At 42.7% G+C, this 27,909-nt stretch overlaps 1 protein-coding gene across 3 annotated transcripts; it reads right to left on the minus strand.

The window, feature by feature from the left end:
• Positions 1 to 487: 487 nt before the first annotated feature.
• On the minus strand, positions 488 to 27,853 carry emsy (EMSY transcriptional repressor, BRCA2 interacting). 3 transcript variants are annotated; one of them, XM_084940903.1, is made up of 20 exons: positions 27,597 to 27,853; positions 25,058 to 25,166; positions 24,827 to 24,926; positions 24,656 to 24,730; positions 24,154 to 24,329; positions 23,908 to 24,063; positions 21,694 to 21,953; positions 21,376 to 21,619; positions 19,798 to 20,016; positions 19,379 to 19,525; positions 18,944 to 19,117; positions 18,736 to 18,872; positions 16,623 to 16,796; positions 11,014 to 11,224; positions 10,709 to 10,876; positions 8,160 to 8,315; positions 7,780 to 7,928; positions 5,513 to 6,097; positions 3,725 to 4,129; positions 488 to 2,171 (listed from the first exon to the last, which is right to left on the minus strand). In XM_084940903.1, exons 2-20 carry the CDS (start codon positions 25,161 to 25,163, stop codon positions 1,989 to 1,991), a joined length of 3,825 nt encoding a protein of 1,274 aa, XP_084797029.1. In that variant the 5' UTR covers positions 25,164 to 25,166; positions 27,597 to 27,853; the 3' UTR covers positions 488 to 1,988. The 3 variants fall into 3 exon arrangements, with proteins under 3 accessions (XP_084797029.1, XP_084797031.1, XP_084797030.1); XM_084940905.1 differs by lacking the exon at positions 27,597 to 27,853 and adding an exon at positions 27,466 to 27,531; XM_084940904.1 differs by lacking the exon at positions 8,160 to 8,315.
• Positions 27,854 to 27,909: the final 56 nt, after the last annotated feature.

Consider the following 27,909-nt stretch of genomic DNA (forward strand, 5'->3'; position numbering starts at 1 on the left):
CGGAGGCCTCCAGCCAGACACAGACGTGCGTTTGCAGCCTAATCGCATCCTGATCGCTTTGGGTCGTCTTCTGTTTTGCTGTCAATCACCTATCTATGCCTCACAAGCAGCGACGTGAAGATTATAGGCGTTTAATGTAAAACGAAAGAAAGACAAACAAACAAAAAAAAAGCAGCAAAAGCTCCCTCTGAACAGGAATTTTACAAGAAACGGGGTAGCTTTTCTCTCAAAGCTTCACATATTCCAGTGTAGTAAGAAAAGAAACCTGAATGTGCAGGGTGCCAATGTGCTGGTGTTTCTGTGGCGTGAGGTCAAGTTCATCATCATGTTTTTCCAAAAGCCTGAAGGGAAAATGAAAATGGACAAACCTCATCAGACAAACATTATTCAAAGCAGAGGAATTTCTCCCTGTCAAGGATGGACGGGGTTTTTTTTTGTTTGAAACTCTTTGTTTTCAAACAATTGGACCGAGACAAACACAACCGGCTGTACTCAGCTGATTTATTGTGCAGATTACATTTTTTTTCATCTAGTCAGACAGTTTGAAAAGGTAGAAAAGAAATGCGTACTTATTGAAATTCTCACTGCAACTTTTTGGACTCTGGAATACATCTTACAAAAAAAAGTACATTGCTCAATTTGCTTCTTTTCCTTTTTTTTTAGCACTCCAAAATTACACTGAGCAGCAACTCTTACGTTGGACGTTATTGGTCCTCCAGGACTCTTTTTGTGGTTCTGCGTCATGTTCCTCACAGAAGAAAAAAATAATATATATATCAATCTGCTCCAGCTCTGTTCCCTCCTCTGAAAACCCTGTAAAGTGTTGGAGAGTTACAAAATGAGTCGAGAAAAAATACAATCCGTCTGACGCCAAAAGCTGTCCATTTACGAGTCGCCGCTCAGGAACGGCGTGAGCTGATTTTTCCAGGACGACGTTCCTCGGAGAAGCCCCGGTCTAAATTAAGTTCCAAGAATTATTTCTGAAAGCTTCCAAACTTCTGGGGTTGTTTGGGTCTGCAGACCTGATCGAGTTCCCTCTTTTGTGTGAATTATCAAAGCCCCTTTCAGACATCCTTTCCAATCATCCGATTTCATATCCAAAACAAAAAAAAGCACCCGGGGCACTTTTCTATAAAACACCACGTGAGATTATGACTGCATGTTGTTAGTGGTATGACAGATTTTTAGATTTTATATCGCCAACTATGCTCCTAAGTTTAAATAAAACAAAGATGTTGTGATTTGTTTTCATGGGAGGCTCCGTCCTCTGAGCCTGTGTGTGACACACTCGGTCTTTGGAGAATCGGCACAGGTTCAGTTGAGTCTGCAACATTATGAGCAAAGCTTTTGGGAATTTCTGCAGAAGGAAAATCACCTTTGATAGAATTTCTTGGGGGTGAAAACACGTCAAACCAGTTCTTGATGAGACATCGAACTAGTGGTAAAGTTGTAATAGGTGCAAAAGAGGCCGTGAGGAACGTAACAATAAAGGTTTCATTTAAAAAGATGGCTGGAGGCAGTGATGTCACGCATAATGTCTAAAAAGGGCTTTTACGTCTGGTGTTTAAGGCATTTTCAATATCTTTTCTGCTGCTACTCATCTCTGTGACCCCCTCAGAAGTTGCAGGTCCTTTGGGTTGACTTTAAATGCAGTGTACTTGCTCAGCTGTATGTTTATGAAATGATATTTAAATGTCTTAGAAAGTAGAAAGTCCACCATACTGTAACATCGTATGCTGGGAGAAACTGCTTTCCAGCTCTCTGAAGCCGGACTAGAACTAATCCTTCCACCTCGCTCCCACATCTGGTGATAAAAACCACGTGTCGTTAGCTGCGGGGACGAAAAGAGCCTAACAAACTAATACTTTACACAAAATGAAACACTAACTAAAGTCCACTGTGCCCGAGGCCTTGAACAAATCGTCAGTCTGCTTTTCCCAAAGTGAAAATGTGCGCTGCACCCGTCAGGGTCTCTTAGCATGGAGTGACTACGGCTGGTCGGGGGGGCTGGCCGCGGCGGCCTCGTCGTTGCTGCTGTCCACCTCCTGCTCCATGGGGCTGTCCTCCTCCAGCTGCTGGCTGGTGTAGTTGGTGATCTCCAGGAAGCCGCTGGGCTCCACTACCACGTTAGACTGGCTGGAGTCTGGCAGGATGGAATACTGAGGAATCACCTGCATGTATGAGAAAGATCGGGCTCAGAGTAAGTGAAAATAGTCCCTCTCAGACACAGAAGCCCCTCCTACTTACTGTTCAAGCCTGTTTGTGAGGGGCAGCCAATCAAATCAAAAAAAGAGGAGCTAAAGCTAAAGAAATGCGGAGCTGCAGTGGAGTATACGATAAATGAGTCGCAGAATAAACAATGGAGCTAGAAATAAGTAACCAAATGTAAGTTATGTCAATACTGAGCATATAGGTTTGCATATACAGTGTTCGTTTTCCCTTTTCCTGTTCTGGGGGAATCACTCTATTTTCCGACATTTGAGACTGTGAGTGCCTTCTTCTGGGCTTTATCATCAGGTAGTGATGCTTTAAGATGGTATTTTCCATCCTTGTTGACATTTTTTTCAGCTTTGACTTAAAGAAACAAAACAGGACTTTCAGGGAAATCCACCTGTTCACCTTTGTTTCTGAGAATTAGACGAGAAGATCAATACAAGTCAGAGAAACTGTTTAGGCTTCAAAGACAAAAACCTTTTCTGTTTTACAGTTTCATACAAAGGATACTTAACATAGTAATAGTAAAGCTGGGGAACAGTGAATTACATATTCTTCAGTGGCCAGGTCAGTTACCTGATCGCAGCCTAACAGAGCTGAAGACAGCTGCAGTAAAAACCTGGCAGAGCATTTCAAGATATAAAAAACAATCCTTGGAAGTTTTTCCATTTTTTGAGCCTCTGAAAATCAGGGACTGTGTCTTAAAATTGCAGTTAACGCAAAATATTTTAAATTAAAGCTGAAAGTCTGCACTTCTGCTGGTTTATTTGTTTGTACACAACTCGGCTGATTTTGAAATCACAGGCAAAAGCACAAAACTGTCAGTCCAAATACTTATGGACCTAACTTCTTCACTCTTTCCCCCTTGGACGTCTCGGTTACCCTAATTTCAGCCCTGCTTTTAGAACAAATTGACCGACTGTGCATGAGAGGTTAGTGAGGGTGTTCCACGTCTTCACTGACGTATAGTGAGGTGTCAAAATTCGTCTTTGAGAGGAGAGGTCGTCAAATGTTGCCCTTGTGGGGGAAAGTGTTAAGAAAAATGTTTGCTTAGCGTGAGATAAAAACACAGGACCAGCTGCTCCATTAGACGAGCATTTGCAAATAAAATGTGTTGGCACGAAAACCTGATTTAAAAAAGGCGTTTAGCATGGGTGTGTTTGTTTGCGACTGTGCCGAGTTCATTTAAAAAAAAAATAAATAAATAAAGCCTTGTCTTTGTTGAATCTCTTTAATAGTTGCACATGCTGCCTAATGAAGGATCAGAGGACGGCGTTTATGGTTGTGGTGAAAAACGTTTCAGTTTTGGCTGAAAATCAGTTGTTTAGTTAACCGAGGACTTTTTAAAGTTTATAAAGTATCTGTGATTATCATTATCCACCCTCCATTAAAAAAAAAAACACTTGTGTGCTTTCACTTTGATAACGTGGCCATATCATGTGTTCTTTGTGCAAAAACGTTTATCTGCTGTGTGATTTATCTTCTCAGTAACGTACAATACGAAACGTACCTCGATGACTTCCAGGTCTTCCTTGCTCCTCTGCGCCGCGAGGCCCTGCAGGCAGCTGAACTGCTGCGGCTTCGAGTGGGAGTGATGCATGGCGGCCCCAGAGCTGCTGATGAACTGGCCCGAGTCCAGCGTGCCGGACACGGCCTGGACCTCCAAAGCTTTCCCCAGAGGGCCGCAATCGCTGGAGGAATCCACCACCATGGGCTCCGTGCTTGGATCGATCTCCGCCTCCATCATGGAGATCTTTAGGATGTCCGACACTGAGGGCTTGTCTCCAGAAGGCCCGGAGCTGGACTCTGGGATCAGTTTGGCAGAAGCCTCCCCGCTGCTGAAGACGGGCGACGAGTGGTGGGAACTGCCAAAGGTAATCTTGGTGACGGTGGCACTCTGCGTGATGATTGGCTGCTGCAGTGACAAATTAGAAGTACTCGTTATTACTGAATTACTACAGCTGACCTCTGGCAGGAGGAGAGACAGTAACCAAAGCAGGTCCTGATAAGAAGATCATAATGAACTGAAATGATAATCAAAGGCACGTATGCAGGCTCTGTATGTGCTACAGCTCAGCCAAAGACAAGATAAGTGTTCATATTTAAAAGTCAGATAGTAGGAAAGCTTGCTGTATGGCTCACAAGCTCCAAATATACAGACACCGAGCTCTTGCTTCAGTCCAACTGTGACAAATGAGCTGATTTGTTATGTGTTCTGGCCACCAATCGGCCTCTGGTTGCCGTGACAGATAACAGAGAGAAGCAGCAGCTGCAGCCAGCATTAGCACAGCCATAAATTAATTTCCCCTTGTTTATCAGTGTGTCACATGAGGGGAAAAAAAACAAAAAACAACAAGAGGTTCATTCCATTTGGCTCAAACGTAGGGAAATCCCAGCACCGAAACATGCACTGCTTATTATTAGATGCTGAGAATTACTTGGGAATGCTGTGGATTCCCTTTTGTAGACTCAGGGAAGCTTTTAAGAACAATAATCCAAGTTGGAATTTTGAACATGTCTAGAGGAACGGTGTCAAACTCGTTTTAATTCACGGGCCAAAACCATGAGCCAAAAGTTAAATACACCCTTTACCACATTTAACTTCATAATGTGTCATTTTAATAACAACTTAGAAATGAACAGGAAGTTTACACATGATATAAAAAGCACATTCCCTTTCTTTACTAGATTCACACCTCCACATTAACATCTACAAAACCACACGTTGTTTTCATTAATAATGAAAGTATGTCACATTGTTTAGTGATGTTCAGCATTTAAATTACCTCAGTTTGACCTTTGAATTCACTTCTATTCTTGTATTGGATTACAACGACACCATGCAATTAAAATAGAGAAAGCGGGCTTTGAGGGCTTCATTCTGGGCCCTGACCCACATTTGCCATCGGTGCTCTACAGTGATGTTATTGAAATATTGCTCACCGTTTTTAATAGATGTACAGCAGTTGTTTAATGCACTGAGCAGCAAAATGCAGCTGATCTCTTTTGATAAACATAAGGTGTCACTCAAATTGATATCGCCCCCTGGGAGAGTGGGAGATAAAAAGGGGAGGCTGGGTGTAGGCCTCTCCCTTTTATCTCCTAGTCATGGGACTGGATGTATGTGTTTGTGGTCGTGGATCGGGACAGAAGTGAAAATCCACTCACGTGTCACCCTCGACAGGTTTTATCAGGTGACTTAACAGGAAGTCATCATGACAAAATTAAAGAGAGAAGCTGTGGGCATCAGCTGCCTCTGGAAATTTACTCCTGGTGAGCAGGTGTAAAATCCACTCACCTGGCTGGAGGCGGTTTTGTCGGTGCTGACGGGGTGGTGTGCCTGCAGCGGAGGAGGGTGGGACATTGAGGTGTGCAGGGGCCGGTGGTGGGATGTGGGGGCCTGCTGGAGCTTCGGGAGCTGTGGCGTCAACATGGGCTTGGTTGGCGTGCTCGGAGTGGTGGCCTTGGCCCCGGCTGGGGTCGGTGCGCTCACAGGTCTGTCTTTAGGACTCTGGGTTAAGGTTTGGGGTTTGGGCTGACTCTGCTCTCGTAGCTTGGGGATTTTCTTAGTCAGAAGAGGAGTAGAAGGGAAGGTGGTGGAGGAAGAGGAAGGCTGGCTGATCTGAGGTTTGCTCTGCAGCTGCGGCGGCGGTGGCGTCTGCTGGGTGGACGTGGAGGTGGAGGTGGAAGGGTGCCGGCTCTGCTCGGCCTCAGCCTGGCTCAAAGGCGGCGGCTGAGCGCTTGCAGAGTGGGCGGGTTGCTTGGTGGGTTCTGAAGCTGGTTGGGTGGAGCGGTAGAACAAGCCTGTCTGGGGGTCCAAAGTGTCTCCCTCCAACTCACCCGCCTCTAATACAGCCTCAGGTTTACCATGACTGTCAGAGTGCTGGAAAAAAGACACATACATGACGCTGTTAACGATCAGCAGGACAAAAATACGACACAGGAGAATTTTATGGAGAAAAGACTGTACAGAAAGATGGACGTAGCCATCGCTCATCCAATTGATTTGCGAATTATTGTTTTTTCCATCTTGACTTTTTGAAACAAGATGCACCATTGAAGTGTGGCTCTGACTGAGAAACGAGGGGCACTGTGCACTGATACGATAGTGACCTGTCAATCAAAAGGTAGACCCGCCCTAAAGCGTTCCCTGCTGTATCATTCCTCTGGAGGCTAACGAGAACCATCATTTACTAAATTCATTCATGTTGCATTCAAAAAGGCTTGAAAGTAGCAACTGAGCCCATAAACTAATCCGGAAAATGTTTTCCGAGGTCTTGGATGAAGTAGGGCTGTTATTTTCCACACACAGCAGGACAGATACGATTTTTTTTTAAGATAAGAGCAATACTGGAATATGTCAATTAACTAACTAAGCATTTTATGGCTTACAGTGTTTTCTGAAAACCGTAAGTAATGACCAAAAGACGATACTAATATTAATGAGTGTTTTTAAGTTGATTTTAAAGATTAGGCACAAGAATATTGATAAATCATTAATTTGTGCGTGGAATGTTCATACACATTATGCATAGATGGGCCAATGTCCTGTGGAGAGACAAGACTGATGTGGAGATGTTTGGCCATAATCCATAGCAACGTGTTTGCGGAAAAACAGATGCTGCACATCAGCACAAACACTGCATACCAACTGTCAGCACGGCAGAGGATGGCTTATTGATTTGGGTTTGTTTCACAGCCACAGGACCTGGGCACCTTGCAGCCACTGAGTAAGGTATGCATGAAGCCATCTGTTTGACACTTCAAGCTTGGATCATGTAACAGGACCGTGATTCCAAGCACAGCAGGAAATCTACAAGACCAAGTCCAGACCTCAATCTGATGGTAAAGCTGTGGCAGGACCTTAAGAGAGCTGTGCACAACTGAATGATCAGTGAACTGAAGCAACTTTGTAAAGAAGAGTGGGCCAAATTTGTCCACAACGATGTGAGACAAAGTAACGCACTGATAGAAGTCGTACAGAAAACAGCAACTCATGTTATTGCTGCTAAAAGTTGACCTACAAGCTACTGAATCACGTGGATTAATTAGATTTTCACAGGAAGTCCATTAAGGGCATGTTTATTTAATTTAAAAGGTTCTCTGTGCAACATTAAAAAACCCATCAAACTCAACTGTTTGTTTTTATACTTTTTCAAAAGCTGAAGACGCTGCACTTTGTGGCAACTTGCTCTCGGTTTCTGTCCTCTGACACCAAACAATTGTTAAAAAAAACAAACATGGAAACCAAGACAATAACTGCAACATAAATAAGAAAAAAAACTGCACTGCCATGCTTTCACAAAGAACAAGAGAAAAATTCCCAGGAAGCATTTTGTCTCCGGTGGTAATCCACCAAACCAGATGAAAGGTTTGCATTGAAACTACTACTTTCACGCAGAGAAACTGTTCCTGTGAAAGCAGTTTACACCAGTTTTCCGTGGATCGGAGAGGAGCTCAGATATATTTGTAGAACAAATGACACAATGTTTGACCCGTTTCTCTGCAACACATTTATACATTGATATTTATTTTGTACCCTTAAGACCAAAGTCCAACCCTCACCACGTGTGACGCTGGAGCCGCAGAGGAGACAGCAGCAGGTTTGGTTACCACAGCAACTGTGCTTGTTTTATATGGCTTCCCCAGCTGCTGACTGGAGGACATAACCACCTCTTCATCCTGCGAGGGCACTCCCACTCTGGTGGCTTTTCCTGCAGTGAAATTAGTCATGCTGTCAGATGATGAGGTATTAAAAGTAGTAGTAGGTTTCACACAACACTTCAGCTTCCGTCACTAAATGACCTAAAAAGGAGAACCATGTTTCACAAGCTGCCCACTGCGAGGTTTTAGTTTGAACTGTATTTCATTCCACTGAAATCATGACTGGCACCGAAAACAGGAACTGCAAAGTGCTGAATATGAAGCATGATGGAGAGGACTACCTCCTGCGACGTATTCAGCGGTGGGTTCAGCCTCTGAGGTAGAGGGTTTGGGGGATTCAGGGCTGGGCTTCTTCTCCTGGGCCAACTGGATGGGCACAGCCATCTGGCTAAGGTCGATGGTGTGCTGCCTGGGTTTGGATTCTCCCTTTTCCTTCACTGTCAAGACGAACAACAGTGAAATTCAGCATCATTTACTAATTCAGTCATGTTTACAGCTCATATTCACTGTTAACTTCATCTGATTATTTCCAACTTGTGCTCGACTTTAGGCCCGAGCGAGGGCTAGCAGACAGAAACTGTTCCTATAAATGTGCATTTAAAGTTTCAGGGTTTTTTGGCACCATGCCTGTATACGGCGGGGTTAGAGCGCCAACTTTCTCTCTGAGCAATCACTTTAGTTTTAAATCCAGCTGAAATCTCGGCACGATTTTTGTTTTTGACACTTGAACGGAAAGTTCTGTTTGCCTGCATAATCCAGATTTCAGTGGTGCAGACCAGCTGCTTGACTTATTTGGCTCGAGCGTCTCAGTAAATAGCACAGTTTAATAACACTAAAGCAGATAAAGCAAGTGTTAGCTTGACTAACTGTAGGCTATATTTAGACTTGCTGACAGAGCTGCTAAGCACCTAAAAATACAGCCTACACTCAAACTGACACTTTTAAATTGGCTAAAACACATTTTGACGCATAACTTCATAACAGCAGTGTGTTTAACATCTGTGTCTGCGGCATGTAGTGATTCTCCCCTTCACTCCTGGAAGAAGTGAGCAGCGAGTGGGCAAAAGTTTCAGCGCACTGGTTACCTGTTTGCAATGTCACAGGTGGAGAAACTTATAACTGCTAATAAAGCTGGGAGGCGGTCTTGTTTCCGTAGAAATGCAAAAAACCCCCCAAAAAAAAAAAAAACCCTAAAAAACCCAATGATAACATTGTAAATAGCATGTTCATGATACGATACACCTTTGAGGTCTGGTGTACCATTTGCCACGAGAAGCTTTGTTATCACAGATATAATTTCTGTTTTGATTGTTGAATCCAAGCTAACACGGAGGCGTGGACAGGAAACTACAGAAAGTCGCTGAACCGCAAACAGGCAGCTTGTAAAACAGGTTAAGTTGACTGTGTGGAAACCCTTTTTATAGAAACGTAATCAAAGCACAATAGTTTCTTTACTCGGTGGTGTGCAACTCTTTTTGCTGACTAGCTAAAAACCGTGGAAGCTCCATGAATGTGCATTTCACTTAAAGCGTTTCAAAAGTAAGTAAAGGTTGACTGCCACATCGGTTTTGGAACAGCTGGAACAAATTAAAACCGTTTCTTATAATAAGGAAGATCTGCTTTCCTGGCAGAATCGGGGGAAAACAACAACAAAATAATTACGATAAAAATCTGTGTTTTTTCGGTGAATCACGTCTCAGGTTTTTTTTTGTAACAGGGAAGTTATATTAGATCTCCGAGATATATACAATTAAAACTCCATAAAGCACTTTTAATGTGCATACAGACAAAACAAAACAAAACAAAACAAAACAAAACAAAACAAAAAAAAGCAAATTGGGGGATTATACCCCTGAGCTGCTGGGCTTTTAATTTGAAACATATGTGCAGGAAGTGTTGAGTTACACTGTCTCCTCTTAAAAAAAATCCAAACAAACTGCAAAGTAAAACCAGAATTGGGATAAATGAATATGTGAGACCAATATTAACGATAAATTGAGCACCAGAGCGTCGAGTACGGCAGTTTTTGGACCGCTGTGCTGCAGAAATATACTCTATAAACTCAAATATGATGCTATGGCCTAAAACAGATGCCTTTTACCCTCCGAGGTCTAAAAAACACCCCACCCCCCCAAAAAAACAAGACATCATCCAAACACAGGGTTAGGTTAGATTAAGGTTACTTCTTTGCCGATAATTTGGACCTCATTTCGTTAATGTGATCTCATTTTAAAAACATAAAAAAAGCTCGTTGTCTCCAGTTCATGACAGCTTTGTAAAAATTTATGTATTTTGAGTATTAACGCTCTAAAGAGTTTTACAGACAACACTGGGTATTACCTTCATTATGGATCAGGTTTTGCGCACTAAACAGCAATTACCTCTTTGGGAATTTTCACTCACAGCCAGATAAATGCTATCGGCTGCTCCGCGGTGCCGCTAATGTGAGTATTTAAATATTTTTTAAAAAATTCCCACCTTCAAATATTCCATGGGAAACCTTTACCTTTGCATTTGCTTACATCAGTCCTGTTCCACAGGTCTGCCATCCAATGAACTCACTATCTAAGCAAAGCCTCGAGCACGAAATGCATAATTACTGTTGGCCAGCAGTTCTTCGTGCTTCGGCAGTTTCAGGAATGTGTTGAAAATTTGTTTGACACTTGAGGCGAACACCACCTGTGTTTGTATTTCTGATGAAGCTTAAGCATTCGAGCTGTTTTTTCGAGCTCCTCTGAGCTCTGCTGAATCAGCATGTGCACTGGTGGTAAACCCCCACCTCTCCTCTTCCTGTGACACCTGCAGCTTTTTCTGTGACGTGATGGCTCACCTGATGTCTGCTGAAGTTCAAGAAGAGCTTTTATGGTGGAAGTGGCCGACTGGGATTCCCCGCCAGATACCTCCTGGTAGATGATGGTGGGGCTGGACTCCACAGCTACTTCCTGCTCAGTCCAATCCTGCTCTCTGGAGGACACCACGTGCACTACAGGCTGCGCTTCTGAGGAGCGGACAGTTTTGTTTTTTTAAACCAGCGGTTACACATCACATTTCAGTCAACAATCCTGAGGCAAACACCACAGAAGCAGTAGTTTATCTCCTGTCTTTGCGTCATGGGAAAAGTAAAGGGAGGCATACCTTGAGCGCTGCCCTGGGAAGCCTCGCTGACTAAGCTGCTGGCCTCCGCGAGGCTGCCGGCATCATCCTTTGTGGCCCCGTCCTGGCCTGGGGTCTGACACTGACTCAGTTCGGCAGAGCGGGTCACCTGCTGCAGCGTCTCAGTGACCAGCTGCCGGGTCTGCTCGCTCACCACCGCTGTCTGGAAGACCGGCTTCGGTTTGATGAGAACCTGCAGGAAACCAGAGGAGCATACAGTGTCCTGAAAGCTGTTGACTGGTGTGTGCTCCTCATTATACTTGATAAGGAATTATAGTCCTAATGAGTGAAAACACAAGCCTGAAAGCAAGCGTTTGCCTCTGTAACCTCCTGTTGTGGCAGGCCAGATGTTTCAATATCCATTCAGACTTCCACTACTTTCCATCTTTCTTTCCATCTCTCTCTTCCTCCACACAGCCGGTCACAACGAGTCTTTCAATGTTAACATTTTACAATCTTTTCACTCACTTTTTTATATCAATAACACATCAAAGGTCAGACCAGAATGTCAACACACATTTTTATTGATCTGCACTAAACAACCTCTTTATCATCTTGTTTGTTATCACTTTAATGTAACACAAGACCACCTGTGATTTCTTGGCTGCTGTTGTGTGGGATGTGTTCTGCTTTGCACTATGCCTTACTGGGATATAACTGCCTCCATCGCCCTAATCCAACGCTTTTACGCAGTCCAACACGCGGCCCAACTGCCTCTACCTTTTTTTCCCCTGTTTTTTAATAATAATAATAATAATAATAATAATAATAATAATAATAATAATAATAATGGATTGCATTTATACAGCGCTTTTTGAGACCCTCAAAGCGCTTTACAATTCCACTATTCATTCACACACTGGTGAAGGCAGCTACAGTTGTAGCCACAGCTGCCCTGGGGCAGACTGACAGAAGCGAGGCTGCCATATCGCGCCATCGGCCCCTCTGGCCAACACCAGTAGGCGGTAGGTGAAGTGTCTTGCCCACGGACACAACGACCGAGACTGTCCGAGCCGGGGCTCGAACCGGCAACCTTCCGATTACAAGGCGCACTACCAACTCTTGGGCCACGATCGCCCTTTTTTGTTTTGTTTTGTTTTTTTTTAAGTAAGACAACATTTGATCAGGGATGTTTTGCTTCCACGAGCGTCTCTAGCTTGCTTGCCACCATCCTCGCACAGCATCAGTGAGCTTCACCTGACTGAACCGGTCAGGGCTCCTTTTCTTCATATGTTACACTGTAATAACTCCCACTGTCTGGCATCTGTTTGAACAGAGTCACCTTCGGCTGAACTTTTATAAATGATTTATTATGATATAGAATTTGCCTCTCTGTGGGAAATGGAAAATTAGGTTAAGTACACAGTGACTCAGTGGTTCCTCAGTAGCATTCAGGAACCATAGGCCCATGTTACAAATCTGCTGCGTCACAATTGTGTAAAGATTTGTGCGCAAGATCTGACGTGTTAGGCATTGTTCCTACGACGTCATTATTAATGCTTTTCATGGGTTCTTATTACAAAAGGCTCACGTTATGTCATAGCTTTGCATGTTCCAGGAAGAATACTACTTCCCCTTAATATGGCCTCAAAATAATGCACAACTAATGTGATAACGTAGGCAAAGCAGTTGTGTCATGTAGTAGACCGCAGACGAGACAGCCTTGAGTTATTTTTGAAACGGTAGATTTCTGAAAACTAAAACTAGACTAATTGAAATAAAATAAGTCAAACCGGACTTTTGGTTTTGCTTTTTGACGGGACATAAATTCCAATCTCCCAGGTGAAAGGAACCCACAAATCCACCACAACCTGTTACACTGATTCTAATCTTTGCATCATGGTGTTTACGTTTTTCCCTTAAAGCTGGCCCTGGAACCACATCATCATACGTGAGCACCAGATGCATCACACAACATCTACCAGGGATAGCCCTCCTGGAAGGATCCTGTCATTTATATTCTCTCGTTAAAAGGGAGACTCCTTTGCAGTTTTATTACAAAACTAAACACAGAGGACAGGATTTCCTTGAACCGGTGCAGAGAACCAGAGACGGATTGGCGTGAGAATAAAACTGGCCACCTTTAACATAGTTTACTGTGTGCACAAATAGAGAAACACAACTGTGTGGGTGCAACTCTCACTGCTTATGTGCAGACACACCGTTGCTGCTGCCAGGAAGTGCTTCCTTCCCTCTTAATGGTAACAAGAGATGGCTACACCAGCGAGTGCACCATTGGTCAAGCCATCCTCATCTTTACAGTTCTTCTAAGGCTTCTCGGTTGTTGTTACACGTGTAACCCTGGTTAAGGATAATAATAATAATAATAATAATAATAATAATAATAATAATAATATGAATATGAATATGTATAAAGATATTATAGATTCTTTTTAAAAAATTTTATACTTTAGATTTATTTGTGTTGTGTAGTCCAATGGCGAGTAAAATGTTCCAAAATATGTGCACCATCTAAAGAGTCTGTTCTGAATGACAATGAAGTGGCTATTTTATGTAGTGGGCTAATAACAGCCTCCACAGCCAGCTTAATGTTTGTGGGATTCCCCTCACGAAAAGAGAAATTCTAAAAACTTTTTTTGCAAATAAACAATAACATAAAATATTTGATGGCGAGGCTTGATAAAAAAATTTAACAAAAAACCCAGAGAGCGTACAGCTCTTAAATGTCCCGTAAGGCTAATTTGTCGTTAGTGACACAATAAAGTTCACTTTATAAATAAAGCACAGCTTTGCCTCGAGTCAGACGGCTTATCGGAGGCAGCAAGTTGCTTCTTATCAAACATTTTACAGTGGAGTTAGTCGGAAGACATTATTTAGACTACGAGTTTCTTACTCATGAACGCTGACATTAGCTGAGTCATTTTTCCGTCTGCTTCAGCGGCTGCTGAGTAACTAGGTCATAAACGTCGAAACTGACTGCTTGAGAAAAACAGTTTAAATATTACAGAAACTGGAAACAAACTTTGGTAAACAGGTGTCATGTTCGTCACTGGAAAAGAGAAAAGAGACGCTGGTATTTAAGCCAGTTAAGAAAATGTGGCAATTAGTGGTTTCACTCCAACTGCACAGCAGATTAGCACTGTGGGTGTTTAACTCGGTAACTACAGTACTCATTACTCACTGACCACAGTTTCCCCTCGATGACTAAAAACAAACCTTGAATTCTGAATTTGGACCTTTTTTTTGAAAAGTCTGATATTGAAACAATGACAAAGTATTTGTGAATCAATCTGAAAAAGACAAAGAAAAAAAATCTGCAGAACTTGTGATTTATGTTTTTGTTATTAGAGAGATATTTTTAACACGGTGTGGCTGACAGCTCGTGTTTTCATTAACCCTTCACTTTAACTTTGTGTGTTTGCAGCACAAAACGACCTGGAAACCAGCGTAGTGGGACTTACCCTCTCAGAATATTTCTGACAATTTTATCTTGAATTCAAATTCCCCCAAAAGGTCTTGAAATATCAGGCGGAGGCTGCAGGCTTTAGTCTGAACAACCTTTTTGTGGGTGTTTCTTCTTAAATTACTATATATGCTTTCGCTAGTCATTTAACATCTGTCAGAAATCTAAGAATTTCTCCAGAAGTTTTCAAAAATAGACAAAATAAAACCCCCCTAGGAACTGAAAGAGGTCAACGACAGTGGCTGATTTTAAAGCTGTGGACTTTGAACTGTAGCTTCTGCTAAAAGAGGGCACAAAAAACAAATTAGAGCTCAGGAGATACTAATAGCATACAAAATACAAAAAGTCCACTGGCCACAATACCTGTATCACCTCACTCTGCAGTTCCCCTCTGGTGAGCTTTAGCCTTTTTCAGCTCACTGTTTTGGCTTTTACAACCTCCAGTTTGAATTCAGGCTCAGCTAAAGTCACATTACACACAGATTCAACAAGTTGCTCCCTCTGAGATAATGGTCCATATTGGCATGACAGCATCACACAGTTGCTGCACATCCTGCTGCACCAGATCCCAAAGGTTCTCCAGTGGAGTGAAATCTGGCGACTGTGGAGGCCATTTGAGGACAGTGAACTCACTGTCATGTTCAAGAAACAAGATGATCTGAGCTTTGTGACATCCTGCTGGACGCATCAGGAGATGTTCTGCAACAACACTCAGGTAGGCTGTGGTGTTTAAAATGTTCAGCAGAAAGTCTGACCCCCCCACAGCATTACACCAGCATCAATAGCAGCTCTGAGCCTTTGATAGAAAGTGGGACTGATCCATGCTTTAATGTTGTGTACTGCCCAATAAATTCTGACCCTACAATCCAAATTGCAGCAGAAATTGGGACCAGGCAATGTTTTTCCAATTGTGTACTGTCCAATTTTGCTGAGCCTGTGCAAACTGTAACCTGAATGTTCTGTTTTCAGATGTCAGGTGATCTTCTGCTGCTGTAGCCCACCTGCTCTTCTGCATACCTTGTTTGTAACAACTGATTATTTGAGTAACTGTTGCCTTCCTATCAGCCTGAAGCAGTCTGGCCATTCTCCACAGACCTCTGACATCAACAAGGCACGGCCACTGACAAGATATGTTCTCTTTTTCCAAGAGAATCCAAGTAGATCAGCAGTTTTTGACTGCTCAGATGAGCCCATCTGGCACTGACAATCATGTCACTTAAATCACTTGTCTTCCTCAGTCTGATGCTCGATTTAAACCACATCCCTACATGCACTGAGTTGCTGCCATGTGACTGGATGATTAGATATGTCCATTAAAAAGCAGTAGAACAAGTGTACCTATTAAAGTGGCCCGTAAGTATGTTCTTGGGGAAAACAGTAATGCAACATCGAAAAGTTTTTAATTACTGTGGGGAAAAAAAATAAATCAGTGGACACAATTTGTGGGTCACATCTTTCAACTGACGCATCTGCCTCCCTGTTTCTCTGTGTGTGCTTGATGTCCAGACAGGTATCCCTTTTGATAACACAATCAACTTAAGGGCGATAACATGTCAGTGTTGTGGTTACAGCTCGTTGCTGTGCTCAGACAATTGGCTAATGCAGGTATAATACAGCAGGCCAGAAACATGATCATGTCACAATGCAGTCTGCAGCTGTTTGACCAACAGCAGTAGATCAAATAACTACCACAGCATTCAGCTCTCTGTGATAAGGGGAAGTTGAGGGAGGAACAGGAAAGGTAAGTGTTAAAGCTCCTGCTATACATCTGCCTATAGAACAAGGGGATTTTTCCCCCTTCTGCTTAAGTAGCTGTACATTTATTTTAAATAACCACATCTCACTTCTCTGGAAACATCCAGCGCAGGTGACTGACTTACTGAGCTCCATGAAAAGCACTCTTCTCCTTCTTGAGCAGATCTGTTCCCATTTTCAGAGGAAGAAACCCATACCCATTACTCTTAAGATAAACATGGCTCTTCCTGCACTTATATCACATGACCCTTGCGGTTACTTGTCAGTCAAAAGGTCGCATGATTATCCACCCGATGTTTGTCATGTGATAACCTCAGTGGGCTGCGGTCAACCAGTTTGTAATGATGATATTTACATTTTATTAACCCTGTCGTAAAAACAAATATGGTGGAAAAAAAACAACATGTCTCACCTGCGTCTTGCCCTGCTGGCCGTAAACGATCTTGGTCGGGATGATTTTGGTGGCGGTGGCCTGGGACCCGGAGCTCATGCCTTTGGGCTGGGTGACGATCATTTTAGTGATGGGTCTGGAGGCGGTGATGATTGCAGGTTTGGTCCCCTGAACTGCCTGAAGGCCCTTTTCCCCCTGCAGCATACACAGCACGCTCATTAGAATTCTTTTTAGCCAAATTCAAATTAAAAACAAAACAAAACCAAAAAATGAATAAAACGGAATAAAAGAAAAAGAAGCACAAATTGCAAGAAACCTAGTTTAAAACATAAATTTGTGGGAACCCATACTCACTGACCAAATCCGGTGGGAACTATAGACTTCCAACCCCCCCCCCGTTTCCACTAATTTCACCACTGAGTCAATCCCCATAGACTCCCACATTACAATTCCCAACTTTAAAGATCAAACTGTTTACAGTCACGCACAAAAATATGTTTTTTGGTCTCTATAGATAGGTTCCCCCTTCACAATAACTGTACAGGGGTTGAAATGTCTTTTAGAACTCATGCACTTGGATAAGGTTTAGCGTTAGCAGCGCAGCCATAGGCAGCTGTTCAAACACTGAACCTCCCGATTGTTCATTGCCTGTTGATGTTTTTTTTGCAGTTTTCTGACAAATAACATGACCTGCTGTGAGCACAGCCCATACAAAAAGTTTGTACTTCTGACTTGGTGACTTATATTCAGATTTTTCCCATGACAGATTTGTCCGTCTAAGGACTGCAGCCATTCAACCATTGCTAGCGTTAGTTAACGTTACACATGGGTAACTTCAAAAGACCAACAAGGCAGCAGCCAAAAGGCCAGGAACCACTGTCTTTCATATGTGTCGCGGATAATTACAACAAAATAAAATGATACGACCAAGGCAAAAACTGTGGTATTTTGTAAATATAATAATAAACGCAAATTCACTGTGTAATTGTGTAACTTTATTAACAGCGTCCTCCTGAAATGCCCCAACAACATTGAGAGAAACATCCTCCTCTCTGCCCCTTAATGGTCTCTGGTCGCTATGGTAACACGTAAATATTTCTTTCAAAATAAGACGCACAACTACAACACGGGAAAAGACCCAGAGAAACCGAGTTAATGATAAAAACCCTGAAAACCATAAACTTCACACCCGAGCCTCAACTCTCGCGGCTGGTACCAAACAGCTCATGGACCGGTACCGGCCCGTGGCCCAGGGGTGGGGACCGCTGATATAAAACATCTGAAATAATTACAATGGTCATTACATTTTCAGAAATATTGACCTCTAACCTTCACCTTGAGGTCACAGAAATTCAAACTCATCAGCCATTTTTAGACGACACACCTATGGTACTGTTTTGAAAATCCTACTTTGCCTTGTTCTCGAGTTATCCAGTACAATGACCAAAGTGGCTAAAGATGTCTAATAGAGGTTTAGTTTAGTTTCTGAAGATCACCATTAGCTGCAGAAACGCAGCAGCTATTCTTCCTGTGGTCGCAGATCTTTGCATTTTGACAATGCATCATAAGACACACACATATACCATATAACTGACACGTCTACTCACATTCTTCATAAACTATTTAGGTAGAGCAAAAGCAAGCTAGCTTTGCTACAATATCTGAATCTGCAGCAGGACGCAGTGACTTAAAGTAAAGAACTGGGCTTGTAAATCTGAGTGGTGAAAGTGAAAGAAGCAGTGAACAGGTGGGCCCGGGGATCAGACTGTGGTCAGCTGTCAGGTGTAAATATGCGAACATGATGAGGGATTTCCTGAAAATTCCCCTGAATTAATAAAGTTAAATGTGTCAAAGACGTTATAAATAATGAGGTAAAAACACCGCAGGCTTAATATTTTGAAAGCAAACACAAACTAATTACAGCCGGGAAATCCGCATGATTTCCCCAATAACCAGTTCTGCACTACACCTCATATGTTGGTTACACAAGCATTTTATATTATTGATATTAAATATTATATAATGTTAAATTAAGCTCTAGACAGACTAATCTTTCTCTCTTGTATAAAAAAAGGTTAACTGCTCCTATGAGTTTAGCGCACGTGTGAGAATGCTATCACGCTGATCAACTGACCCCAGCATTTAACAGCGTGGTGACCACATTCTTGCCGGGCAGTCCCTGGATGGTCGCTCCTTTGCCCGTGGTTTTCTGCACCACGATGACGTTGGGCTTGGAGGTCATGGGGATGGTGGTGATCTTAGTCGTCGTGCCTGCAGCGGACGAGAACTGATGAGAAACTTGCACTGAACGTAGAAGCGCTCTAGACCTCCCTCTGACTCACCGGACACGATGTTGCTGCTGATGATCTTTCCTCCCAGAGTAGCCAGAGACTTGGGCACCACGGTGATGATGCTGCCGCTGGTGGTCTTGACGTAAGTGGTCCCGCCACTGGAGGCTGATATTCTGGCCCCGATGTTGGGACTAACAGTGGGTCTCGTGTAGGTGGTCTGGGTAGCTACACAAAGGAATACAGAATTACTGTTGTCCACCTTAAAGATATCGACAGGAGCGTCTCCATCGAGGATTAAATTAAGCTGCCACATTACCGGTGAGATATTTAACTCCGTTTAAATACTCTATGATTAAATCTGAATGACAAAGAGTCACAGGTGTCATTACAGTTTTACTCTGGTCACAAAGACGACCTTTAAGTTACACGCGATCTCTCCTTTCCTGGATCAGATGTGGAGTTTTTGATCCCCTCGCCCCCACTCACCTGTGGGCTGAGTGACCAGCTTTGTGGTCATGATGGCTCCGTTGCTACTGACAACCATGATGGGAGAAGAGCTGCTGCTGGACAAAGCCGCCGAAGGCTTGGGCAGGATTTTGCTGGGCTGCACCTGCTGAGTGATGATCTTCACCCCTGCACACAAACCACACATTAACAAACAGTGTGGTCGTATCACAATATTCACTTTCTAAACAGATTCACTGTCGTGCTTTGTTTCTTTTCAAACAGCTGTGCGTCATATGAAAGAAAATGGTTAACCACCAGCAAAAAGCAAAAAAAAAGAAAGATATGAGCTTATTTTGTGAAATAGATATAATACAGGTATTGCAAACAGCACGTGGTTAAAATGAAATAAAATGACAGAACTGAAACACAAACAAACAATAAAGGCTCGTCATGGTTACCGGACTCTTGTTTGATCTGAATGGTGGGCTTGGCTCCCGGTGAGGAGGTGGTGGTCTGGGTCTGACCGACGTTGGACGCTCCTAAAGGCGAGCTCTGCTGCAGCTGTTTGGGTGACTGTTGTTTGGGGAACTGGGCCAGGATCTGAGTGGGTGAGGCCACCAGTGTCTTAGGTGAAGGAAGTCTGGCTGTAGAGACCTTCACTCCAGCTGAAACTCCACCTGCAATCGACAACTTTGACGGTAAGATTCAAAACCTAACAGGTGACGTCCCAGAGAAGGTCCTCCCCCTCATGTCTAATGTTATGTTTGCAAAACTAGAAGATTGAACATTTAGGAGAGATTATCTGGTTAAAATCATATTAAAACCCACGAGCTTAAATCTTTTTACACTAATGAGTCAAAATCATTTTAATCAGTAAAGTATCATTAACATTATTTTGAGGTTAACTTGATACTACTTTGTCATGTCTATCCACCAATACTAATACTGCCTTTTTCCCTCTCTTGAGCAACTAAGCTGTTGATAACATGACAATTTTGAGTCTTTATGGCATGTTGACATTAAGCAATTAAGGCCAGATACACCATGAAAGGTGGAAGACACTCGAAGAATTCAATTGGATAATTTGCCAAAAGCAAGGATGGTGGTAAAAATAAATTTTGGTGCAAGGTGGAAACTTTTTAAGGATTTTTTTAAATCAGATTTTGTAGATCTATATATACAGTTTGAAAGTCCTGGTGACTGCTTTTAAATAATATTTCTGAATGGCAAGACTTGCTTCTAGAAGATGATGGATCGTATGAGATTATATAACCCAGGCTTGGCCAGCTCCAGGCCTCGAGGGCCAGTGTCCTGCAGGTTTTAGATATTACCCTGGGTCAGCACACCCAAATCCAATGATTAGTTCATTGCCAGGCCTCTGGAGAACTTCAAGAGATGTTGAGGAGGTAATTTAACCATTTAAATCAGCTGCGATGGATCAAGGACACATCTAAAACCTGCGGGACACTGGCCGGCACTGGTTTGGACACCACTGATATAACCGATCCAGTGATTTCAGCTCGTACTGGAACGATAAGGTACGTCCCTAACAAGTAATAGTAGTACTCTACTGCTAGAGTAGTAAATGAACAGAAATGAAATCAGCAGCTATATTAATAACTACATAAACTGAGTCATCAAGAAGTCGGAGTTTTACTGCTTTACCCTAATATTTGACATATTTATTCACTCAAATTTATTTTTATAAATTTAATTAGCTGAAATGTTAAGTTGTTATTCTCTGCTGCCCCCAAGTGGACAAAACAGTTAATAATATAGCTTTAAATTCATGTGTCGTATCATGCAATCCAACCTACAAAGCACTGGAGTTTAAAGGCACAGAGCCATGGAAAACTGCACAGTACAACCAAACTGAATAATTATCATTGAGAATAATCTGGTGTTTTTTTTGATTCACTAACTAACTAATTTACTTTGAGCCCTGCTGTTCTCTTGGCACCTTTGGGAGCACACATGTTTTTGTTTTGTCTGAAGATGGACCTGGCAGAAAAACTGAGGACAGAGGAGGAACCTACACGGTGTGACCGTCGACATGACCGCTGATGGTGTGGAGGACACCACTGTGGTCACAGCGATGGTGTTGGGGTTCGTGGAAGTGCTGGAGCTGGCTGGAAAAACCACCGTCTGCTTTTGTGTGGGTGCGGTCAGCACAGAGGTGGACCCCAGCTTTGACACAGCGGTGGCGTTGTTGTGGGCGTGGGACTTGGACAGGATGTTGGGCACGAAATTGGAACTCGGGGAAGTCGTCACGATGATCACCTGTTGAAACACGAGACGTTTAAACTCGGAAGCAGCGTCTAGAGAGACGAGCCGAGGTAGGGTTCGACTGTCACCTTCTGCGTGGTGGTGCTGGTCGTCTGGATGGTGGGCTTGGTGAAGGTGATCTTGACGGGGGACAGGTGAGGCGGTAAGGAGTTGGCGATGCTCTGCATGATGCTGCTCATCTTGGGGCTGCCGCTCACGGGAACGGTGATGTTCTTGGATACCGGCGGGGACACCTTGGTAACTTCTTTCAGCATCACCGGAGACGAGCTGGACGAGTTCGTGCGCCTTCGCTTGCGAGGCTTCTCGTCCTCATCGGAACAACTAACACCTGAAAGGTGAAATCAGCGGGAAAAATTAAGGATGACTGAGACTGTATCACTGAGTAGGGATGCACTTGAGGATTTTGCTTTTTAATTGCTGATAATCAAGAAGTACTGACTGCGATCAAGACAAAATGACTGACATTAAATAATAAATCAGTCAGCAGAATGTTATTCAATCTATTTCACTGACTGTACTTGGCTTGTGACAGAAATGTAACATTAAACCCTAAAATAAAAGAAAGTTTATGGGGTAAAAATTATGAATTAACAGCTACCAGTAAAAATCCTAATCTGCAAATTTCTACACAGTTCTATGACTCATTCATTCATAAATCAAAACCTCTTAATTACATCTTTAGTTCTAATGATGTACAGATGCTCTGTCTTCCGGTGCCTCATTCCCGTGCTACATTCTCCTGTCACACATTGTTTCTACCAGCTGTTTAATCGGCAGCAGATGCTGCTGGGATTGTCAAACCCGAGCCAACATGTCCTAACAGACGCCATGTTTAGGAAACTCAGATCTCACATTCCCAGCCAGTTTAGTCTGGAGTGTGGGGAGAGTATGTGAATCACTGGTGCTAAGAAAGACAGCAGTTTAAAATCACCTTGTAACAAACAGACAAGCATCGCAGTGCCCCCTTTAGGGTGAGCAGCAGATTTTTCTTTTTTAATATACAAACCACAGTCTCTCCCTCCTTACCTTCAATTCGAAACTCTATTATAAAAACATAACAGGAAAGCTGAAGAAGAGTACATCCCACTCCGAGGTTAAAGAACGCATCAATAAAATGACATTTACTTCAAAGTTATTTAGCCATTTTACTCAAAGACATCGGCACTCATTTAAATGAAAAACTGTTTCTGGAGGGCTGGAAATTTCTTTCAAGTCTGAACACGTACACATGCAAAAGAAGTGATTTCAAGTGCAGCACCTCTCCATCACAGTTACAAAAAAAGCACTAAAGAATAAAGCTCATTATTTACATAGCACTAGCTTACAACAACAGTTGCCGCATGGGGGTTTTATAGTGTAAGGTAAAGACTGTACAAAGGTGAAGAGAGAACACCAGTGAGCCAGCACTTGGCAACAGTGGGGAGGAAGAACTTTCTTTTTAAAAAGTGACTTTTGGTAGAAAGAGACTCGGGGACGTTACGGGGAAACTGAGGAGAAGAAAAAGAGGCCAGATCACCAAGTGGTGAGAAAAAAAAATGTTCAGTGCATCATGGGAAATCCCCCAGCAGCCTGAGCCTACAGCAGCATAACTAAGGTTAACTAAGATTAAGCCCAATCTTAAAAGTAGAGAGACTGTCTGCCTCGTGAATCCAAACTGGGATCTGCTTCCATGAGGTCTGCTCTCAAATATGTCAAACTAATCTTTTAAGGGACTATGTTTGTGAGTGCGAGGTTTGAAAGTTAATACCGAGATAAAATTAAGCACAAAATCAGCAAAAATCTTCAGACTCATGTTAAGGTCCAGTCTTCCCAACATCTCACACCCATCATTTGCCTCTTCCACTGAGCTCTTATAAACCGTCTAACAGAGAAGAAAAATACAAACTGACACCCAGCAAGTCAGCATATGAATACAAACACAGACAAACCAGAAGGTTTGGTGACAACTGTGACAGAGAAACTGAGGGATCGCTGGGATCCTGCTGATATGTTAGAAAGGCTTTCTCTAACTGACTATCTGCGCTGGTTTAAATAACACGTATATAACACACACATATAAAGAAAGGATGACAGTTTTGGTAACTTGTGTTATTTAATGACATGTTAATTAGCCATGCAGTTAGCCTCCTCCCTGAAAAGTATTTTTAATTTTTTTTAAATTTTATTTATATAGCAGCAAATCACAACAGTCGGCTCAAGTTATGTTGCTATTTATTATTTCCCTTTCATGTTGCTTCCGTCCAAAGCAAGAGAAAAGTTGATACGATGTTGCTGACACTCACTTTTCACATACACAGTGCTGCCGCTGGGCAGCACCACCACGTTGGATGAAGGGCTGGGTGGCCGTGGAGATTTCACTGTTGCTCCTATAGGGCCGCTGGTCGCCGTGGTGCTGGTGGAGGTGCAGGTGGTGCTCGTGTAGGAGTAGCACACCACGACTACAGGGAGGAAATGAAACACATCATTCAATGCCCAAAGTGTTTGAAAACAGCCAGAGTCCGATGCAAAGTGAATGTTTCTGGCTTTACCCTCTTTGTTCCCTGTTTCAGCTGGCAGCAGGAGGGAGGCGTTCTGATTGGCCGTGGCGCTGGCCACAGCGTTAGCTGTGACTGTAAAGGCCGTCTGGGGAACCAGCCTCGGCATCAAAGGAACAAGCCTCCGCCCTTCAATGGACCACTCAGAGGAGCTGTTTGGACCCGACATGCTGAAAAAGAAAAAGAACGGAAATCTGATTAGAGGACGGCACGAGAGGAAACGTTATAAGTCCCCAAAGTTACTCGGGCTCAGAGTCAGGGTACAACAAAGGCCTGTTTAAAACCTAAAGCTTTTATTTCCACATGCTTCCACTCCACACCTCACAGTTTGACAAGCACTGGAGCAGAGGTTGGTTAAATAAATAGCCAAATAGCTCATTGTTGCTAAAGTGAATGAGGAAAAGACTAATGAAAACTTTGAGGAAAACCTGAACAAGTCCCTTTTGCTCTCCTCCACAGACATAACAGAGCTGGACTTAAACAGTCTCATACTTACTGATAAGCGATGGTGGTGAGGCGCTCATCGTTGACAGCCCTGCGGACCTCTGCGCGATGACGCTCTGTAGAGATGCTGTGAGGGCGAGGGTAAAAAGGAAAGGCTGGTTTTAAATAAACCAAACTCTGCAAGCGAAAATGAAAGAAACCATTTAAAAACAACAAATATTACCCGAGGATTTTAGTGAGCTCGCCCAGCAGATCCTTCTTGTCCTTGGTCAGGTCTCCTTGGGCTCTCAGAGCGCTGATGACCCCAGCGTACGCCTCCAGCTCTGCGACACACAAACATCAGTCTGTAAATGTTGCAGGTCTTTTGCACATGAAAGAGATTCAATCAGAGCCACTGATAACATTGCATTATGGTGCTTTTTTCCCTCTTTATATTGCACTGCTTTGAGCTCACCCAGTTTCCGCAGAATTCTTTTGCACTCATCCCTGCCCAGGTCAAGGATGGTGGGCCACACCACCGGCATGGTACCAGCTAGCACTGGTTTCTCCAGCTGAATCATTGGCTGAGAAGACAGTGAGCAAGAAGGCAAGTTAGGACTCGATTTCCCATAAACCACAGTGCTTCATGGTTAAGCTCACCAGGCCCCGTGCACTGTTTTTTCAAGAGCTTCAGCGAACTGTCATTCCATGGAGGTAAATTCGACTCATCACGATATAACAAGCAGACTTTTTCCTCAATATAAAACATGTCAGCACAAAGGGTTTTACGATCAGGACTGCCAAAATAAAACCATTAAAACTATTTTTATACAGAATTTAATTTACTCAAGCGCAAATATATTTATGTTTATCGAATGGCCAAAAATAACAGGGAAACACTAAGACTTCTAATAATTAAGGTAACGTAGATTCTGTTTTATATGAACCATATAAAATAGGCCAAATCCTGATGAGGTCTCTGACATAAACAAAGTGGACAGTCATTAAATGTGGAAATGAACCGCTTCTCCTTTGTTTCCCTTACATGTAGCGACATCTAAAAATCAATATGGGACAGATACCACAAATTTTAACAAAATAACCCATATGAAAAAGAAATAGTAAAAACTTATATGATTTACTCATGAAAGTGGCCACTTTCTCATTACTTTCATATATTGTTTTAGTAAGTATCCAAAACATACAAGTTTCATTATATAATTTTTCAAGGGATCTTATATCTGTTTTCACCCATGTATGCTTTTCATACAAGTTTCACACAAGACAGATACAAACTTTATATATATCTTTTCCATATGGGAAATAACAATATTATAACAGTGACAACACAATGATTTGGAAATGGTCTCATATCTACATGGCACCTTTCTCTAGTCTTTCTCACTACTCCAAGCCACTGTAGCCGTACATCAATACAGTGCTTTATTCTTCAGTATTAAGCACTTTATCTACCTCACCAACTGCTCTAATATGCAAGTCTTTGGACAGTAGGATGAAGGTGCTGGACTATTAAAAAACACCAAATGTCAACACATGAAAAGGTGTGATAGTCCACCTTAGGTAACACAAGAGAGTTAAGGGAAGCAAGTTCAACCTAGCCAGGCTTTCTTTGTGATAGCTGACTTGAAAAAGCATCAAATCCAGATTAGAGATAACAACGAAGAGAAAATATAACACTTCCGGACCATTTTAAACTGAAACGCTGAACATAAGCTGCTCTTAATTAAGTTGTTCAGCACATTACCGTGGTGATCCAAGTAAGAAGAGACCCACCTTCGTAAGAATGAAAGCCATTAACCCATTAATCTCTCTTCATACTACACTGCTCTCCACTGTATTGTGTTCATTTGACCTGCTACCTCTGCTCTTTGCTTAAATTTAATATAGGACTTCCAATATCCGGTCACAGGAGTATGTAAGAGTATGGAACTACATTTCTTTATTTCATTACATTTTAAGTTAAAGGCTATATTTTTTTAATTGCAATCACTCTTCTGCATGCTTTTTAAACTTCTGAACATGTTTCATGTATGTGCCTTTTATTATGTGTATGCCCACTTAAACTGGATATATATTACTATATATAAATATATATTAGATACATGGCCACCAATTAGACAACCTATTCATATTAATAACAAATGCTATAATCTTAACAAATGGATTGCTTTGCAAATAAAGTAGAAGGAAAACCATTATCTTGTAATTTGCATTTCTAAAACAAATACCTGCACAAGTCTGAACATGCAAAACAGTCTGCAGTTAACCAGTCTGCAACCAGCGACTGCACTTGACTCATTTAAAGCATGCATTGCCACATCAACACAGCTGTCAGTAGAAACAGAGATGTTCAGCTATTAGACAGACGTAGTTTAGTATCACACCTTTGGTTGGTTCATTTTACTCTAGAGCAAAAAAGCTGAATGAAGAGGCTCCAAAAAGTGTGCTTTCTGCCGGGGACTGTGTACGCCTCTCCCGGCTAGATTGCCCCAGACCAGCCCGCACAGATGTCAGTAAGAGCTGAACAGTTAACAGTCGGTGTTCCGCCCATCACCGGGCCTCTCAACCAATAAACACTGCCAACAAAATACATAAAAATTCTTCTTTGGTTTAATCTAACGCAACCCTATTGCAGACTTTACATGCCGAAGAGCACTGAAGGCGCTAACACTTAGAAAAGGAAAGCGGTTTTCTCTCTGGGTCAGGCATTATGCTGTAAACAATGAAAAATGTTGCTGCTACATTTTCTGGGTCAATTTCTGTTAGTACGTCGCAAAACAACGGTGCACACCGCCTTCATCAAACTGCCCCGCGATGCTTCCAGTGCGGTGCAAATATGTCCAATAACCTCAAGATACATACTAACATGCCCCTAGAATGAAGTACCAGTAGATGAGCATCATATTTAGTCATCTTGATGACAAAAACCTTTGCAGTGGATGCTGTTAGCTTAGCTTAGCAACCTAGCTGTTTCTATGAGCCAAACGTCTCACCGTCCGGTAGCAGTGCCACTTCAAGGCCTTCGGAAAGCCGCCATCCCAATAAACATGGCCGACCACAAGACATTTAGATAGTTTACCACATCGTGAAGGAGATCTCTAGTGAAAGTACCAAAGAAAACGGGAGCTAAGGTGCTAAAACAGCTGATCTGCCTAAATATGTGACAATGTTTATGTTGTCTGTTAAGTATCTGTGGTTGGCCTGTGGACGGATGCCCTTCTTCTTCGTGTAACAATCCTTGTTGCTGCTTCTTCTGTACTAGTGTACTGGTGCCCCCTACAGGCGTTTGATTGTAAGTCCGCCAAA

The sequence above is a fragment of the Perissodus microlepis genome, chromosome 10, assembly GCF_051167445.1.
Source record: "Perissodus microlepis isolate ML-2025 ecotype Zambia chromosome 10, ASM5116744v1, whole genome shotgun sequence".
NCBI lineage: Eukaryota > Metazoa > Chordata > Actinopteri > Cichliformes > Cichlidae > Perissodus > Perissodus microlepis.

Bases quoted from the DNA above. Each gene is read 5' to 3' on its own strand.
- emsy (XM_084940905.1), bottom strand. From the start codon at position 27,516: ATGACTAAATATGATGCTCATCTACTGGTACTTCATTCTAGGGGCATG. The intron at 19,526-19,797 runs GTAACCATGACG...GTTTGTGTGCAG, and splicing joins TCAGATCAAACAAGAGTCCG to GGGTGAAGATCATCACTCAG. The intron at 4,130-5,512 runs GTGAGTGGATTT...TTGTCACTGCAG, and splicing joins ACAAAACCGCCTCCAGCCAG to CAGCCAATCATCACGCAGAG.